A 20,008-nucleotide genomic window follows, 5' to 3' on the forward strand; every position below is an offset into this window, starting at 1 on the left:
TCAAATTGGGTTGTCTTTTTATTATTGATTTGTTACAGTATTTTATATATTCTAGATACAAACCCTTTATCAGATAAATGATTTGCAAATATGTTCTCCCATTCTTTTGATTGTATTTTCATTTTCTTGATATGTCCTTTGAAGCACAAAAATGTTTTCATTTTGATGGTATAATTATCTATTCTTTTCTTTGTGGCTTGTGCTCTTGGTGATCTATCTAAGCAACCACTGATTAATCCAAGGTCATGATGATTTACACATATGATTTCTTCTAAAAGTTTTTTAGCTTTAGCTATTACATTTAGGGCTTTGATCCATTGTGAGTTAATTTTCAAATATGGTGTGAAATGGAGATATAACTTCATTCTTTTGCATGTGGATAACCACTAGTCCCAGCATCATTTGTTCAAAAGCTTATTCTTTCCTTATTGAATGATCTTCACACCATCATAATCAATATTATGAGTCTTAATAAAGCATCAAGTCATGATGCTATAATGGTAATACTATACCACATTTGTTTCTGATAATTAAAAATTTTTACATAATCTTTTCATACTTAGAATAATACTTAAAAAGAACTTCAGAGGCAGTTTCCATTTTAGACTACCTTAATAATCAGTTTGATACAGCTGGAGTCTAGCCTGAACAAACTTCTGTCAGAGTTCTACTCATATCACAGAAGAATTTGATACTAGATTTTTATAAATTAGAATGTTTTCTGCTGTATGTAAGAGAAACCTCAATCACACTGGCTTAAATAAAAATAAAGTGTATTATCTCATATAAGAGGAAGTGCAGAGATAGGGCAGGCCCCTGAGTTAGTTGATTCATTGGCAGGCTGAGAAAGGTAGATAGGCCCCTAAGGAAGGCATGTTCTCCACAGCCCTGTTTAGATGTGTCCAGGAAGGATAATGCAAAAGAAGAGAGCAAAAAGCCAAGGGAAAAAATGTACTGAGGAGCTTCTCCCAGAAAGCAAAAACATTGACTAATCCAGGGATATTCCTCACCCCCAGGGTAAGAAGCCCTTGTGAAGTGTGTAGGATTTCAGATTATAATGACATAACTAATGACTGTTATGTCTTCCATTATTCCCTCTTCAGGAACAGGAGTATTTATAGCAGTTATTGCAGTTACCCATCTGTGTTCCATCTCTGTATATTGGATGTATAGAGAGTAGATAACTTCCCTTTTTTAGTTCATAAGTCTCTGGAGTAAGAGGAGTCTCATCCATTCTTTATAGAGAAATTATCAAGATATCTTGAACTTTCAGCCTGACACTGTGATTGGATGGGACTACTGAGTTGTCTCCCTTGGGTATGGAATGAGTATATTTTGCATGCATAAGGGAAGGAAGTGAATATTCATGACCAAGCGGGTGGAGTATGGTAGATTATATTGTATTATTGTTCAAAATATTTGGTGCTTCTCTCTAAGGGAACATTATACATCCTTGCCCACTGACATCAGGCTCTGCCATATGATTTCCTTTGGCCAATAAAACATGAGAAGTCACATGTAAGAGCTATTGCATAATTCTACTATACTGTTCATTTTCCCTTACCATGAGACTGGCAATGTTCCAGGTACGGACTGCTCCCTCAGTATGAGTCCCAGAATGAAGACACCATCAAAATGAGCTACAGCTGGCCAGTGTTAAGAAATGTTACAAGACCAGGAAATAAACCTTTGTTGTAAGCTTCTGAGATTTTTGAACTGCTTTGTTACAGCAACACTAAAACACATCTGACTAAAACGATGACTATTTTACAATTATTTCTGGCCTTTCGATTCTTTGAATACATCTAAGGACGCCATAATATAAAAAGAAATTTTATTTCCTTTATTAGACTCAATTACTCTAGACTCTAAGTTTAAAAAATTAGAAAAAGACTTCTTTCAAGACAAGGCCTGGTACAAATCTTATCTGCCAATTTTAATCTACATAAATTAGTATCATCTTTCCTACTGAAATATCTGTAACGTTCTAACATCTGAATAAATGATACTATTATCCCAATATTCTACTAGATAATTTGCAGTTTTCAATACACTCAAACATATAAAATTTACATTATAATACACAAGCACTGTATACTATACTTATTTATATTTGCATAAGTGTTCCCAAATTAAAATAATTTGTTATAGATAAAAAGCCAAAATGCATCCATGGGGTTTCTTATATAGAACTGGTTTTTAATATCTTACATTGAATATTTTTTATACACCAAGAATCTTCTAAATTAAAGCCATTCGATTCTCAGCATGTTGCAACTAAGTCCAACTATTTGAAACAAAAAGAGAAGACGAGTTACCTATAATAATCTATATACTGTCAACGAAATGTCAACAAAAGGAAGTGGTTTGTGAGAGTAGTGACAGCATATTTATTGGTATCTTCTAAACTGAAATGGAAATTAAAATGTGTAAATTTCATATTTTATTGGATTAACATTATTTATGACAGTAACTATATATTCTTATAGATTGAAAAGTTTACCTTAGATTGTATTTTATAGTTTTAAAGAAAACCATAATTCTAACACTGGTTCTACTGTTTATAAACAGGATTCCTTTCTGGCAAACTAAGGAACAATTTCCTAAACAAGTAAATAAACAAAAGCAAAGCTCCTATAGCTCCTTTGTAGATTTTTATTTTTCTCTTTAGTGTTTACATTTTAGCCTACAGCAATTAGAAGTAATATTATTGTGAAAAATACGAAGATTGAAAAAGGCTCAAGCAAGCCAAGCAAAGAGATAAACAAATGAGGCAAAGAAGTGGAGAGAGAAAACTAAAAAGCTAAAACAATTTAATAAACATTAAGTAACTTAATTCTAATCCCATATCAGGAGAAGCAAGCAGATTCCCTAAACAACATGACATAGAGATTAAATCTTTGTTCTATAGAAATGAGCCCTATTTTCAATAGAACCATTTTATTATCTAAATATAGCTATAATTAATTTTAATTTAGCTGAGTGCATTATCCATGATTATCCATTTGAAAGACTATCTTTAGGAACCTGTCAGGCCAACAGAGAAAGAATAGGAATGGGAAGAGACCAAAGATAGCAGTGGAGGACAGTACCACCCAGTGCTTGTGCATTTCCAACCATGCACTCCAGCAAATACAGCATAGCATCACTCCCTTGAACTTCTTGGGGTATGAATTATAAAATATTTTTAAAAGAATCCTGCTTCGTAATTTTAGATATATAAAGTAAAGCTAATGGATGACAGCATTAGCCAAAAAGAGATATGATTTTGTTTTGAGTAAATATATTTCAATACTCACCATATTATATGTAAATGGAGCATCTTTTACTCTGGATTCTCATCCCCATGCTCATATTCACTTTTACAAATTTCAAACATTATACAGGAGATGTCACCTCCTCTAAGAAAACCTAATTTATACCACTCTTAAGGCATTTTTTCAGAAGAGCAGTATAGGCATTTGAGCATGGATTTACTTTTCACTGTATGACTTTGAGCAAGTTGTTTATCCTCTCTCTGCCCTACTCTGTTTATTTGTAAAATAAGGATTAAATTAAAACCTACCTCTTAGGGTGGTTATGAGGATTACAAGAAAGAATACACATAAGGCACTTAGAATAGGGCCTGACATATATTAAGTTCTCAGTTAATTTTAGCTCTTTTAATTACAGAGAAAGCAGAGGATAAACTGCATTATTGACTATTATATTCCATACCTAACACAGTGCCTGGCACCTAGTGTCTCTCAAACATCTACTTTTGAATGAATAAAAGAACTCTTCCTTGAGAAGTAAGAGGGTAAGAGGAGGAGGAACCAGGAAAGTAGTTCAAGGTGGAGGCAACCAGTAAGAGTTTTCAAAACTGAAGGACATTCAGCGTGGGGACTGGTGGGAAAAGGAACTAGGTTCTATGGTCAGTGCATTAAAGCAACTTGCTTCCCCTGGGGGTTACATTAGGGATCTTACTAGGAAAACAGGTCATAGTAATAAATATAAACAGATCTCAAATCTCTGGTTAAATTTGGTTGATTAATACAAATTTTATATCAGGGAAGACTAGATAATTTACACAGCCATAAGTTGTTGTGTGATAAACGTGGCTTGTATACACTTTAGATATACCTGGAGACCATTTTAAAAATGCTTTTACAAAAAGTTTAGAAAACTTTTAGTATTTTCTTTTTAATTTTTTTCCACTTTTATTGAGATATAACTGACATATAATGTCTAAGGTTATGGTATACAGGGTAATGATTTGATATACATATATATTGTGAAATGAAGACCACAATAAGATTAGTTATCACATCCACCACCTCACATAGTTACCATCTTTTTGGTACCATCTTTATGTGTATGGTGAGAACTTTTAAGATATACTCTCTTAGCAACTTTCTTTTTTTTTTTTTTTTTGATAACCAAATTACCAGTGAAGAAACCTTATCTTGTATGTTTGCTTTGACCTTTTCTTTGTTTTTCAAGGGCTTTTCAACTGACTAAGGTGTATTTAAAGACTATGATTATGTATATATGTGAGTATGTATGCATTATGCATGCAGTATAAGTGCATGCATGTAAGTCTATAAACAGAAAAAACACCCTTTCTTTTAACTTATCACAAACACACAAAAATATGAGATGTCAGAAGACCATGCAAAGTGAGTATCCTGGAATCCCTTCTACTCCTTTCACCCTCTTCTCTTGTCTTCTCTCCTTTCTGTGGCCTTTTCTACCACTCTGAACTCCCTCCATTGTCCCAGCTCCATTCCAGAAGACTAGCCCAAGTAGAATGAGTAGCTCATTCTAGTTGGTCATGGCAAATTCTTACCCTGTGTCAATAGAGGGGAGGTGGAAGTCCTTTGGATTGGACCTTCTATGAGACAAACCTTTCTCTTCAAATTACCAACTATATACCTACTGCTAAATTTCAGTGATTATGCTAAACAACATATCTGACTCCTATTGGATGAAAAAGTGTAAAAGAGAGAAGGAAATTCTATTCTGCTGCACATGTTTTTATTAGTGAAATAAAAGCTAGTAAGAGAGCACCTGAGCAAAGTTGGAACCCAGATGCTTTTGGTCAATGGAGTTAGACAACTTCCCTCTCCACATGTGTCAATTTGGGTGAGGATTAAATGTTTTGGGGTATTGGAGTGGAGTAAATTCCTTCATATATGTATCCATTTGCATTCTGTAGTATGCACTGAGGCCAAAAGCCCTCCAGGAGAAGAGTATTTAAACTCTATCCACTATTGAAGTTGAGATAAACCTAGCAGAGAATTGGGGGCCTTAATGGAAGTCAGATTTTAGAAGGAGATTTGCCAGAAGAGAATTTGCCATAAGGGAAGAATATACTGTAAGTGAGTTAGACCAGTAATAGCACCTGACATGATAGGGGAATACTGATTATAGGTATGGGAAATAGCCAAACTTGTCCTAAACCAACCACCCTAGTAAAATAAGTCTGTGTGAATATGTGTGTGTGTGTGTGTGTGCATGTGTGTGTGTGAATTTCTAAAATTACAACACTTTGGGACTCAATCAACTTCACTGTGGGGTGCTTCCAATACCCAACACCTTTTATTACCTTAAAAAGGCATCTTTGCCTGGATGAATAAATGAAGACCTATACCAAAAAATCAGCATCAACAGTGACAGTGGCAGGCAGTGTAAGCAGTACTCAGGACAAGACAGTGTAGGTGACTCTACTGAAATAGTTCCACTTGGGGTCTTAGCTTCAAACTCAGGGCTTGACTGGCTTCAGCATTTGAGTAAAAAAGCTTCATTGCTAACCACTGAACACGAGGGCCCAAGTAAGACTCCCCTACGTCCAATCCTGGCAATTGATTGGAATTCACGATAAGCATTAGGTTTGCTTCCTAAGAATGAAAACATAGAGTTCTGGATTTACTGGTGTTAATGCCCACCAGCCAAAGATCAGGAACGTACCAGTCGATGAAGAAGTCAGGTTCATAGCTTGTTGCAACAAGGAAGAAAACACACCAATGGGGAACTATGGGCATTTCAGTAAGAGGGGGTTCTAGCTTACATGATTTGGGCTTACGTTAGCTGATTTGGGGGAGGGTGTAGGGAAGCAAGGCTTTGCTCTGGATTGGATCCTCTGAGGAAGCAGGGGTAATTCAGTAATTGTGAACATTAACAGATCTTATCTATATGACAGGAGAAATGAAATAAGGCATAGCTATAATTGGTAAAGAAAGACCAGTCATTCATATTAGCCATGGTAGGGAAATGTTTGGTCATTTTTGTGGGTTAGATAATGTTCATGTTCTTGTTTCTATTTAGACATGATTATGGAGTGGTCTTGTTTTGGTCTTGACCGATCATGGTCACATAGTAGCCCTTTCTGCTGTTGGTATTCTGTGAAATGGTTCATTCACAACAACAACAACAACAACAATCCCAAGGCCTAGCTGTGAGTGGCAGGCCAGCTCCCAGAGTCTCTCTTTTATTGATGATGACATTAGCTAAGGTAGTTACATTCTAATTTCAACAACTTCAAACACGACAGATATTCATTGGCAATAGTGGCAACCAAGTAGAATCCTTTATAAAAATGTTAGGTCTGAGGAAAAATGCAGCCAAGTAATCACTTCCAAAGTGATTCCTGGATACTAGTATCTTCCCAAAGATCCTGGAAAATACAAAGGCATCCAATAACATCGGATTTCCTGTGCCTATGCAGGTGGTGCCACAGAGAGTCTAAGAGTTAATGTGAAACCTGGGACAATCAAATGTGTGATGATGACTCTGATATTTGAACTAAACATATATACACTGAATCATTTAAAGATGTTAGAGAAACTTTCTTTTGTATTAAATTCTTCATTATAGTTAGAATTTTAAAATGTTGATTTGTCTGTTATTTCTAAAAAATTACCATATATATGATGACATTAAAGTGGACATCTGCTTTTGGCTGTTCACCCTCTTCCTTCCTTGTAAGAGAACCCAGAGTTTCCTTTGGGAAACAATCCCTCCCCATTCCCAGTCAATCAACATATCTCATCTCCTTGGTTGCAGTGACTGATTTAAAAACAGACACAATCCAGTCTTAAGCCAATTAGGATGCACGTTTATCTGACCATACCGATTGGTACAGAGGTAGGCATAGGGTCGCAGATGACACAAATGAAGGTGAACTTCAGGACTTTGGCTCAAAATGCTCTACTTTAAGAATATGAGATTTAAGAATATATTGAGAATGCTACAGCCATTTTGTGAGCCCAAGGAGAGCTAGCATAGGGATTGAGCCAACCTAGAGGAAGGAGTGTAGAGAAAGGAATCTTGGTAATGCTGTTTGATCTGGATGAAGTTGGATCTGCTCTGAGTTGCTAAGTTATATGAATCGATAAATAACCAACCATTTATTGTTTGAGCCAGTTTCAGTTTAGTATTCAATCACTTTAAACACAAAGAGTGCTGATAGAACAAACATGCAAGTTAGTATCTTCTGATTTGGAAACCTTACTCAAATAAAGCAAAATTTCTATTATACATATAAAATAGCAATACAATAGCAAAATAATAACATGATCACCAAATCAGTTAAAGTACCTTCAAGGTCCAAAACTCTGTTTGCTCTGATGTGTTTTTGCTTGTTTTTTAACATTATGAGCTAGTTCATACGTAATATCATCATAAAAGGGTACTGATGCAATTTCTTCTCCAATGCTAACAATGACTGAATGACTTTTAAAAGTATATAATAATCTAAATTGTAAAAGAAGTAAAACTGTCACTGTTTGCAGATGGCATGATATCATATATAGAAACTCCTAAAGATGCTACCATAAAACTACTAGAGCTCATCAATGAATCTGGTAAAGTTGCAGTATAAAAAATTAATACGCAAAAATCTCTTGCATTCCTATACACTAACAATGAAAGATCAGAAAGAGAAATTAAGGAAACAATCCCATTTACCACTGCATCAAAAAGAATAAAATACCTAGGAATAAACCTATTGAAGGAGGCAAAAAATCTGTACTCTGAAAACCAGAAGATGTTCATGAAAGAAATCAAAGATGACACAAACAGATGGAAAGATATACCATGTTCTTGGATTGGAAGAATCAACAATGTCCAAATGACTATACTACCCAAGGTAATCTACAGATTCAATGCAATCCCTATCAAATTACCAATGGCATTTTTCACAGTACGAGAACAAAACATTTTAATATTTGTATGGAAACACGAAAGACCTCAAAGAGCTAAAGCAATCCCGAGAAAGGAAAACGGAGGTGGAGGAATCAGAGTCTCTGACTTCAGACTATACTACAAAGCTACAGTAATCAAAACAGTATGGTACTGGCACAAAAACAGACATATAGATCAATGGAACAGGATAGAAAGCCCAGAAATAAATCCACTCCCTTATGGTCAATTAATCTATGATAAAGGAGGCAAGAATATGTGATGGAGAAAAGACAGTCTCTTCAATAAGTGGTGTTGGGAAAACTGGACAGCTACATGTAGAAGAATGAAATTAGAACATTCTCTAACACCACACACAAAAATAAACTCAAAATGGATTAAAGATCTAAATGTAAGGCCAGATACTATAAAACTCTTAGCGGAAAACATAGGCAGAACTCTCTTTCACATAAACTGCATCAATATCTTTTTGGACCTCCTGGAGTGATGAAAATAAAAACAAAATACACAAATGGGACCTAATTAAACTTAAAAGCTTCTGAACAGCAAAGGAAACCATAAACAAAACAAAAAGACAATGCACAGAATGAGACAAAATATTTGCAAACGAAGTGACCAACAAGGGATTAATCTCCAAAATGTACAAACAGCTTATGCAGCTCTATATCAAAAAAATAAACAATGCAATCAAAAAATGGGCAGAAGGTCTAAACAGACATTTCTTCAAATAAGACATACAGATGGCCAGAAAGCACATGAAAAGATGCTCAACATCACTAATTATTGGAGAAATGCAAATCAAAACTACAATGAGCTATCACCTCAGACTGGTCAGAATGGCCATCATCAAAAAGTCTACAAACAATAAATGCTGCAGACGGTGTGGAGAAAAAGGAACCCTCCTACACTGTTGGTGGGAATGTAAATTGGTACAACCCCTATGGAGAACAGTATGGAGGTTCCTTAAAACACTAAAAATAGAGCTATCATATGATCCAGCAATCTCACTCCCAGGCATATATCCGGAGAAAACCATAATTCAAAAAGATATATGCGCCCCAACGTTCATTGCAGCACTATTTACGATAGCCAAGTCATGGAAACAGCCTAAATGTCCACTGACAGAGGAATGGATAAAGAAGGTGTGGAACACATATACAATGAAATGGTACTCTGCCATCAAAAAGCATGAAATAACGCCATTTGCAGCAACATGGATGGACCTAGAGATTATCATTCTAAGTAAGTCAGACAAAGACAAATATCATATGATATCACTCATATGTGGAATCTAAAAAAATGATACAAATGAACTTATTTGTAAAACAGAAACATACTCACAGACTTTGAAAGCAGACTTGTGGTCGTCAGGGGTGGGAAACCTGGGGGAGAGGGATAAATTAGGAGTTTGGGATTAACATATACACACTACTGTATATAAAATAGATAATCAAGAGGGAGCTACTGAATAGCACAGGGAACTCTACTCAATATTCTGTAATAACCTATATGGGAAAAGAGTCTATAAAAGAATGGATACATATATGTTTAATTGAATCCCTTAGGTGTACATCTGAAACTAACACAACAGTGTAAATCAACTATACTCCAATATAAAATAAAAATTAAATTTAAGAAAAGTATATAATAATCTGTTTTATAAAACAATAAAATAGACTATTTGTAAACTGTGTTTAAGGTTTTTGATAAAGTATGCAAAAGGTAAGTTTCTGAGAGAATTTATGATTGCAAATAAGTTTTATCCTCTGTCTTTTGATTTTTTAGATTAATTTATTGCATAATTTTGACCCTTTAATAAAAGTTCTTGCACTAAGCTTTTTATTTTTACCTTCAATTGTAAATTCCCCTATTGTTCTACAAAACTATGACAGAAGGACATTTCTCTAAAGATCAGCACATATACATTTCTATTCATAATTCCTGAACAAAAACATCAATTAGCAGTGTGGATAACGAGTCTTTAATACTCAATCAAACCACGCTAATTTAAGGCTCTAATACAAAAGATTTTATTTTGCTTTTGTTCCTTTTTGTGGAAAAAAGTATAATTGTAGCCTTCAAAAGAGCCTGCATACTAAAATATTATTCAAGAATACCAAATTAAATTTCAAATAATCTCACAGGTAATGTAGTAAGAGTCCACATGCTAGCTTATCTATAAATTATACATTGTCTTTCATTAAAATGGATCATATACTTCTCCTATCTAACCATAATCCTTCCCCCCGTGCTCTAAGTCTCATCACTTTCTCCTTTTCAGGCATCTCACGGTGATTTTTCTGTCTCTTGTCTGCATCTTCAAAATCCAAGTAACTCCCATTGGGAACAAATTGTAAAAACTCTCTGCAAAATGCCTAACACTGTAGCTGTTGTAGTTCCTTTACTCCTTTTCACTGTCAAACTTATTAATTGTTGTCTTCATTTGCTATCACCACTTCCTCTCTTGCCAATCACTCCTCAATCTACTGGAATCTGGCTTCTATGTGAATGGCTCTACAAAAGAAATCTTGCAGAGGTCAATGTTGATCTTCGTGTTACTTTTCAAGACTTACCTTATTCGACATCTTAGAAGCAGAGACATTTGCTGGCCTATCCCTGTTTAACTGAAAGACTGTTTTATTTTAAATATATATATATATATATATATATATATATATATATATCTTTATAGGAGTATAGGAGTATAATTGCTTTCCATGTTGTGTTAGTTTCTGTTGTACAACAAAGTGAATCAGCTATAAGTATACATATATCCCCATATCCCCTCCCTCTTGCATCTCCCTCCCACCCTCCCTATCCCACTCCTCTAGGTCATCACAAAGCATCGAGCTGATCTCCTTGTGCTATGCAGCAGCTTCCCACTAGCCATCCATTTTATATTTGGATTTCCCTAATGATTAGTGATACTGAGCAACTTTTCTTGCCCTTTATTGGCCATTTGTATATCTTTTTTAGAAAAATGTCTATTCAAATCTTTTGCCCATTTTGAATCAGGTTGTTTTTTGTTGTTATTGTTGTTGTATAAATTCTTTGTATATTCTGAATGTATACATTATCAGATACATGATTTCCAAACATTTTCTCCCATTCCATAGGTTGCCTTTCAATGCTGTTGATCATGTCCTTTGAGGCAGAGAAGTTTTAAATTTTGATGTAGTCTAACTTGTATTTTGTTGTTGTTATTGCCTGTCCTTTTAGTGTCATATCCAAGAAATCACTGTCAAATCAAATTTCATGAATCTTTTCCCCTTCCCCTATGTTTTCTTCCAAAAGCTTTATAGTTTTAAGTTTTATGTTGAGGTCCACCTTGAATTATTTTTTTATATATTATAAAGTAAGGGTCCAACTTCATTCTTTTGCCTGTGGATATCCAGTTTTCTATAGCCCTCTTATCACAAATCAACACTAACTGGTTTTAAGTTAGGGATAGTCATGTAAGAAAAATTTCCTACTTAGATCTAACAACTTTTATGACAAAATAAGAGCATTTATGTTACTTAAAAACAAACTGGCATTAAATATCAACTCACTTCATTTAAGCTTTTCAAAGATGCATTTTACAAATATGTTCATTTTTCGAAACTTAAGGGCTTGCTATATAAAACTGATTTATTTAGAGAAGCATTCACAGGGAATACATAGGGAAATATTCAACTACTGGAATAGGGTTTTTTTTCCTGAGAAAATCTTCAGGTAGTAATTTGTTTTGGAAATTTCAAGTTTATGCATGAATTTTGGTTATCTAAAGGTACAGGCAGGAGACAGTCACTGTAGAGTCTCATAGACCAGAAAGAAAAAAAAACAAAAAGAAAAAACATTTGAGGAGAAAACCTAGAAACAGTAAAGCCCTCAGAAACTTTCCCCACACTGCACCTTCCTAAAAAAAGATATCACTACACTCAAATCAAAGGTCAAACAGATGACTCAGGTATCACTAATTTGTCTCACTTGCTTGAAACTACAAACTAGGCACCGTTTTTAAATTATTCTATCAACTTGGCATTAATGTCATTCATAAAGTTAGTTCATAATGTGGAATAAAATAACTCCCCAAGTATTAAACATTTCTAGATTATTGTGTAGCAAAAAAATTCTGATCATCAAACCAATATCTTTTTTCTTCCCATTATGCCAAATAATTAGATTATGAACTGCAACCAAAATTAAACTTCAAATATATTAAGGTAAATACTGTACATTCTTAGTTCAAAAGAATACTATTTCTTGTCAAATTAATAACCATATTATCTAACTTGAATGACTACATTGTCATACAAAGACTCTGTCACCCTTTAAAACTGTTTCTAGTCTATTCCATTTTAAATACTATCCAATATCCTTTAATAATATTAATACACCGCCAAATTACTTTCTTTGTAGAACAAAGACAAGCACTTTAAAGCTTGTAAAGTGACTAAGTCTTAATGTTGCCAAATTAAGTTAAGCAATTTAATGCAATTACTAATTGTACCAGCTTCCTTAAAAATTGTAGCAATTAGAGAAACTGTTTCACTGCCATTTATAATGCACATAAAAAACTTGGCTTAAGCAAAGTTGTTTGAGCAGGCTGGCTTTTTTCGGGGTTTGAGAGTGGGGGTGAGTGGGTGGTGCTGAATTCTAGTAGCCATTCTTGAAGTCATAGCCAAATCCAAGTTTTTGGTCACAGCTTGCATTCATCCACATCAAACAAGAGTATTTGGTATTATAAAATCAAATCTCTTCCTACCTCTGCTTTTGAGTTCATATTGTTAAAGTAGGGCACATGCTTATTCCTGCTTTATAGCCACCACTGTCAGAGTTAAGGGTAGTTCTCGCCATAGAAAAAACAATCTAAGTTGGGTTGCCTTCAGAGTTGTCCTATGCCTGGACAGGCCCGATACCACACTTGCTAACGAAAATCCAACTGTAAGTCTCCTGAACTTGTTATGAGTTAGGAGGATTAGGAGATGACCCAACCCTTGCACAACTGGGCCTTGGACAATCCTTTCTCTCAAGGAATTAAGGAGACTGAAGTAAATTTTACTGGTTCTCTCCAGCATTAAATTGAATAAATAGGTCATTTTAAAAACAAAACACCTGAGTAATAAGACTTACTGATACATTGTGGTTAATCACTTCAACTCTGTAACTAGTTTTTCTATCAATAAAGTGAGGTTATTAATATGTTTTCAATTGCTTTTTCCTTGTTTTCTCAACACCAAAACCTATGGCTGTCTTTTAAGAATATATTCATCTTTCACCTCCTCCCACTTTCATTCACTCATTCATTCAATTACTATTTTGTTATGTCAGGTACACAGTTGAAGTAGTATACCAAGCACTAGGGATTCAAGGGTAAACAAAACGGACATGGTCCCTGCTCTCTTGAAATCTACAGTCCATTAGAGACGGCCAATATTACAGACATATAAAATTTTAACAGTGATTTCAATAATACTGAGAGCTAAGATGCTATGAGAACATATAAACCAGGGATTTGATCTAGTCAGGGATATCAGAGGAGTCCCTTAGAAAGGGACCCTTGATGTAAACTCTATAGGATAAGTAGGCCTTAACCAAAGAAAGAAGGGAGCAGAAGTAATCCATGCAAGAGATCAGTGCAAAGGCCTTACAATGGAAGCAAACATGTTATACATGAAGAACTATAAGAAAACTCAATGTTACTAAAATGAAGGGGGCCACATAATGTACAATGAAACTGGAGAAGAAGACAGGCTCTATAGTCACAAAAGGGTTAGAATCAGGGGACCGATATGATTGAATTTGTGTTTTATAAAGATGACTGACTGCAACGTGGAGATAGATTTGAAAGGTGGCTGACGTGGTGTGTGAATTAGGAGGATATTATAGTAGTTCAGAGAAGAGAAGATTACAGGTAAATCAGAGTAGAGATAACAGTGGAGGGAAGGTAGATAGACTTTTAAAGTATTTAGATAAAATGAATAGGTTTGGGTAATGAATTGAGTATGAGGAGTATATTAGCAATAGATATATTGCTGTGTAAAAAATTACCCTAAATCTTAGCAATTTACAATAACTGTCTCATAATTTCTGTGGGTCAGGAATCAGGGTATGACTTAGCTGGGTGCCTCTGACCCAGGCTCACTGAGCCGCAATCAAGGTGTTGACTAGGGATGCAGTCACCTCGAGATGCAACCAGAGAAGGAGTCACTTCCAAGCCCACTCATGTGGCTGCTGACAAATCTCAAGTCCTCACTGACTGTTGGCCAGAGACGTCAGTTCCTTACTACCTGCACCTCTCCAAGGGGCTACTCACAACACAGCAAACTTGCTTCCTTCAGAGTGAGGATTGGGGAAGCTGGGGGATGGGAGGGGGGAAAACCAGAGCAAGCAAGAGTGAAATCAGAGTGAAAGAAGGCAAGCAAGAAGGAAATCAGAGTCTTTTTGTAACCTTATCATGGAAATAACATCTCGGAACTTTTGCCATATTGTATTCATAAGAAGTGAGTCATTAGGTTCAGTCCACACACAAGGGGAGAAGATTACACAAAGGGCATGCCTACCAGAAGGTGGAGATCACTGGGGGCCATTTTAGAGGCTGCCCATTGCAGCTAGTGAGGGAGCAGGAGGCACTGTGATATTAGTGAGATTGGGAAGGATAGGAAAGGCGCATGTTTGGAGAAGTTTTGTTTTGGACATGGTGAGTTCAAAAGGACAGGTGCCTTTAATTTGATCAACAAATATGTGTTTATAAAATATCTACTATGTGTCAAGCATCACTCTAGGACATGGGAAATAATGATGAACACAGAAGTCCTCACCTTTATAGAATTTACCTTCTAATAGATGAAGACAGATGATAAACAAATAAATAAATAAATTCATATAATGATGAGGGGTAGAAAGAAAATAGCATAGGACAAAGGTTCGGGTTTCTCTTCATCTGTGGTGTCAAAATACGTTCAGAGACTCAAGTATATTGTTAAAAGCCTTAGGATGTTCCCTAGATTCCTCCTGTACTCTCATTGTACTTTTTTCCTCTCATAGTATTTATCAAAGAATACTTTATATTATAGTGCAAGTTATTCTTTGTGTTATAGGCCCAAAAATGCTATGCCTCCCCCCAAAAGATATCTACATCTACCCCCTGGAACATGTGAATACTTCCTTATTTGGCAAAAAAGGTCTTTGCGATGTAATTAAGGATGTTGACATACGGAGATTACCCTGAATTATCCAAGTGGGCCCTAAATGCCATCACAACTGTCCTTTTAAGAGACACACAGAGGAAAAGACACACACAGAAGAGGAAGAGGCACTGTGTCTATGTAGGCAGAGACTGAAGAGATGCAGCCACAAGTCAAGGGATGCCAATAGCCACCAGAGATGGAAGAGGCAAAGGTCAGATTCTCCTATAAAGCCTCCAAAGGGGGTGCTACCCTGCTGACACCTTGATTTTGGATTTCCAGCCTCCAGAACTGTGAGAGAATAAATTTGTGTTGTTTTAAGCCACCCAGTTTGTGACAATTTGTTACAGCAGCCACGGGAAACTAATATACCCTCCAATGTTAATTCCTACCACTGGATCCATGGCATTTATCACAAGTTGTAATTATTTGTTTGTTCACTTCTTTACTGTACCTTGCCCCATGAATATGCAAGCTACACGAAGATGGGGGCCTTCCCTATACACCTAGCTCTTAGCATAGTGTCTAGAATATACTGCATTCCTAAGAGCTATCTCTTAAATGAATGGATGGATAAATGTCCCCCATTAGATAACAAGATAGACACCATGTCTACTGACCATAATTCCCAAAGCCCCCAGCACAGAGTCCTGCCAAAAACTGTTGTTGAACTAGGTTTGAGCTCTAGAAACCAAGTCTGAATTCTAGATATTGTACTGCAATTTACAGCTATGTGACAGCCCCACCTCTATCTTGTACACATCCAGTATTAGTGTATTCAAGGAAATTTGTTCTTTATCTTTCCTTCTTAGCCCTGACAAGGAGCAGGTCCAGAAAGCATTATTTTCTCATCCTGTACATGATCCATGGTGCCACAACCAAAAATCAACACTGCATCCTTGAGTAAATTCCTAATCAACTCACTACCTCAGTGATCTCAACTGAAAGGAGACTAACCCTTACTTCACAGGGTTGTGAACCACTTGGCCTATAGCAGGGGCTCCAGGAGTGGTACCTGACTACTGATTAACCCTGAGCCACTGACCTAACTCAGCTTTGAGCTAGGTACGAGCTCCAAACCAGCTCCATCACTTACTGGCCATGTGAGCTTAGGCAAGATACTTTACCTTTCAGAGCCACAGTTTCTTAGCCAAAAACGGACAATAATACCTACACTGTAAAAGTGGTTCAGACACAGAACCAGTTAAACTTGAGAGCACGTGGTTCAATAACGTATGTAGTTATTATTTTGGGCAAAAAAACCTTGGCTTTTTGAAGTGTGCAGTGACGTTCCTTGGGCCTTCTGAAGCAATGAAAGGGTATGGCGGACCCTATCAGTGCCTCAACGAAGCCAAGTTTGGGAACCTTGAGCGAAAGGTTCCATGAGGGTTCCATGATTCCATGATTCCATGACTCTTTCCTTCAGCAACCTACCAGTTATCAGTGTTTACAACGAAGGGAGACCAAGCCGACGTGACAGGTTTTCTAGAAGAATCCAGCACCTGTGGTAGCTCTTAAGCCAGGTTAAGTTTAGGCTTTTTTGCAGACACAGGTCACGACCTAGGGCGGGAGCTGGTCACAGGCTGGGCGTCCCATTCTTCGAGCGAAAGACCGTCGGTTGCCTGGGCAACGCCTACGTCACTGCGTAGTCTCACGTGTCCGTCGGCGTGAAGCTCGGCCAGCGCCACGCGCAGGCGCCTCGTGGGAACCAATGGGCGCAGTCGGAACGTCCGCCCCTCTTGGCCCGAACGTCCGCCCCGCTCGGCCCTCTTCCGAGCGGATTCGGGGGTGGGGCGGGGCGGGGCGGGAACGCGCCAGCCTTTCTCCGGTGAGCAGGCGGGCGGTTGTCGGAGGTTCAGCGTCCGGGCACTCTGTCACGTAGGTTACGCACACGCTCAGTCCCCTGGGGCCGCCCGGAGCCCGCCCAGGCAGGTGTCCCCTCCCAGACTCCGGCGACCCGGAGGCGGGGACGCGATGGTTCGGGTCGGGGGCCCGAGGTGGAGCTGACAAAGGGCGGAGAAGAGCCTGGCCGAGTTGCGGCCGACCACGAAGCCCTTCCCCGCCCGTCGGGCCCTGGCTTCCCGCCCGCCGATTTCCAGCCGTCAGGGTCACGCTACTCTCTGGAAGCCCTGAATTCCGGTGCCCCTCAAGCCCCGGGCCCCCGGCGGGAATGTTCAAAAATGAGTACCAGGTAACCAGAAACGGCTCTCCAACCGGTCTAGCTTTGTTCTGTTGGGTGAGGTAGCTCACGTCCGGGTGAAGAGGGACCCCTACCCCCCCCCCCCCCGCCCCAGGTAATACTGTCTTTCTCGGGGTAAGAAGGAACTAATGGATAAGTGGTCTTGACCCAAAAAGAGAAAGAAAAGAAAGCAACTGCCGTGTGGGCATATGATTTGACGTTCCCTCTCCAGCTCCGTGCTTCTCAAGGTGTAGGGATTGCCTGTGTTTCTGGCTGAAATGCAGCCTTAAACCCCAACCAGATCTCCGGAATCAGAACCTTAAGGGCAGGACCCATAAACCTTGAGTTTTAACAATACTGAGGCACACTGGTAACTCAGAAGCTATTTAGCAGAGAGTGAATGAGTGAATGCATGAATCGGTTAAGCCAAGAAAGAAAATAAGCACTTTGGCCGTGTGCTGTTTTCTTTTCCCCCAAAATTGGGGGCGGGTCAGTGATTCTCAAAGGCTGTGGTACATTAAAATCATTTTCAGTACTTGTAAAAATACGGATTTCCTGAGCCTCACATCAAATAGAGTGAATCAGAATCTCTGTTGGGGCTAGTTAATTTACCTTTATAGCGCCTTTCTCCATTTGATTCTGATGCAGGTGGTCCAAATACCACACTGAGGGAAACTGCTTCTGGGTCTTCCTCAGTCACTTTGAGTATCCTAGAGGGTCTCCAAAGCGCTCCTGCTTTCCTCACTTCACTGGGCACCTCCCTGATCTTCCTTGACCCTAGTCTCCTGCCCTCCCCTCCTACCTCCACCTGAGGTTACACTCTCCATTTACAGTCTGTCTGTCTGCTATCCTAGTACTGCTGTTACGAACAATTTCGTCCCTGTGCCAGAACAGTCCTCCACTGGTCACCTCTTCGTTGCTTCTACCTTTTCACCAAATACTACCTGCCTTCTTATGAGTGCCCTCAGAGTATTCTGCAGTTCTCTTTCTTCTATTCCGTTTGATGTCATTAAATCTGTTGGAAAAATTTTAGAGAGTTTCTCTCGCTTAATATGGGTAAAATATATTGTTATAAAAAAGCCGGTGTCTACTGTGGGAAACAGGTGATAGCAGAAATGGGGGCGGGGGAGGTATTTTTCTATCTCACCAGGTATAAGGATCTTTCTCTTTAAAAAAAAAGAAAAAGCTTCCTCACATTTAAAATTCATAGTGAAATATGACCTGACCCCAGAAGCTATAGTAATTCAGTTCCACACACAGTTTGCACATAGTACTGCCTAAAGAAGACGTTAAATGTCTTAACTTCAAGTGATCACGTGTTAAAACTCAGAAGCAAAAATATCTTTATATTATTGAGAAAAAAACAGAAAATTCTTTATGAAAGTCAGACAGATTTACTCATGTGCTGCTTATAATTTAACAGGCCATAAAAGAAAACCATATTTACTCTCATTTCAGGTTTTCAGTTTCTTGCAATAAACTCTTCCTTAGAGACAATCATTAATTCCTCTCATAATTAAAGCTTATGGACACTCAGTAATGTGTTTAGTGTTTTTACATGAGCATGTCCCTCCATGTTCCCAGGTTTACAATAGGGAACACTTAGCATGTCTATAGAAATGATTCTCTATTTTTTTGGTACATATTTTATAGATCTCCAAATTAATTTGTCTTAAATATATAAAAAGATCTTATAGGAATCCTCAAAATAAGAATCACTCCCTCTCCCAAGTCCAAGCTTCTTTTATTGACCCAGTACTCAATTATTCAATTTGCCGTTTTTTTGAATAATCATTGCTGGTACTAATGAGCCCTTGCTTTGTGTAAGGTATTGAGTGTGATGGTTTATGTTTACTATCCTATGTAATCTAACAACCCATTTTACAGATAGAGAATCAAGAGGTTAAGTAACTCCAAAGTCAGATAGTTAATAAACGGCAAACCTGGTGTTGGAGCTCAGGTTAGTGTAACTAAAAAGCTTGTAGCCAGAGATAACTATCAGATTTTATTAGCCTGGCTTGAGAGTTGAGTTTAAACCCATTAGTGTGTGTTGAATAGAATATTTTGTAAGCATGAACTATACATGTGAAGTAACTGAACCTTACACTGAGAGACTGTAAGGTTTGTATGGCATGGAGTTTATTTAATGTTTATCATGTTTTAAAAAAATTTCTTAAACCATTAATCCAAGGTGACCTGAATCAGAACAGTTTTTGCTTAGATACAATCAAGGTATAAAGTAGGAGTGATAAGAGGGATAATGTTTCCTCTCAGATCTACTTAACTAACAGATGCCTGGAACAGTGGGTATAGACTATGTGGTGGATAGTATTTCCTCCTTAGCATTGTCTTTCACTTTAATTTTTAATATATTTTTTTTCCCTAGGGAGGTGCATTTGTTGAAATCTTTAGTGCTCAGGGAAAAAATCCTGGAGCAAAATGGAAGATCCTTGGCAGTCCATCTGTGATTTGGAAAGTA

The 20,008-nt window shown here is 37.5% G+C and overlaps 2 protein-coding genes across 26 annotated transcripts in view; one reads left to right on the forward strand and one right to left on the reverse strand.

Annotated features, from left to right (window-relative positions):
- The window catches only part of LOC309606950 (uncharacterized protein), a 757,417-nt gene extending 740,524 nt beyond the window's left edge, over positions 1-16,893 (reverse strand). For all 6 annotated transcript variants that reach the window (XR_014232126.1, XR_014232127.1, XR_014232128.1 and 3 more), the window contains exons 1-2: positions 16,785-16,893; positions 9,523-9,563 (exon numbers count right to left, since the gene is read on the reverse strand). The gene's annotated coding sequence lies outside the window, so the exon portion shown is untranslated. The remainder of the gene's footprint in view (positions 1-9,522; positions 9,564-16,784) is intronic.
- Positions 16,894-16,972: 79 nt separating this feature from the next.
- The window catches only part of CFAP20DC (CFAP20 domain containing), a 290,901-nt gene continuing 287,865 nt past the window's right edge, over positions 16,973-20,008 (forward strand). For 17 of the 20 annotated variants that reach the window (XR_014232111.1, XR_014232112.1, XR_014232113.1 and 14 more), the window contains exons 1-2: positions 16,973-17,178; positions 19,916-20,005. Coding sequence is in view for 16 of the 20 variants with exons in the window: in XM_082344685.1 (XP_082200811.1) it covers positions 17,062-17,178; positions 19,916-20,005 (207 nt within the window). In the remaining 4 variants the exon portion in view is untranslated. Of the gene's footprint in view, positions 17,542-19,915; positions 20,006-20,008 lie in introns of all 20 variants that reach the window. The other 3 variants (XM_082344690.1, XM_082344693.1, XM_082344696.1) reach the window with 3 other exon arrangements.

This window comes from Balaenoptera borealis (assembly GCF_965194805.1).
Source record: "Balaenoptera borealis genome assembly, chromosome: 12".
Taxonomy (NCBI): Eukaryota; Metazoa; Chordata; class Mammalia; order Artiodactyla; family Balaenopteridae; genus Balaenoptera; species Balaenoptera borealis.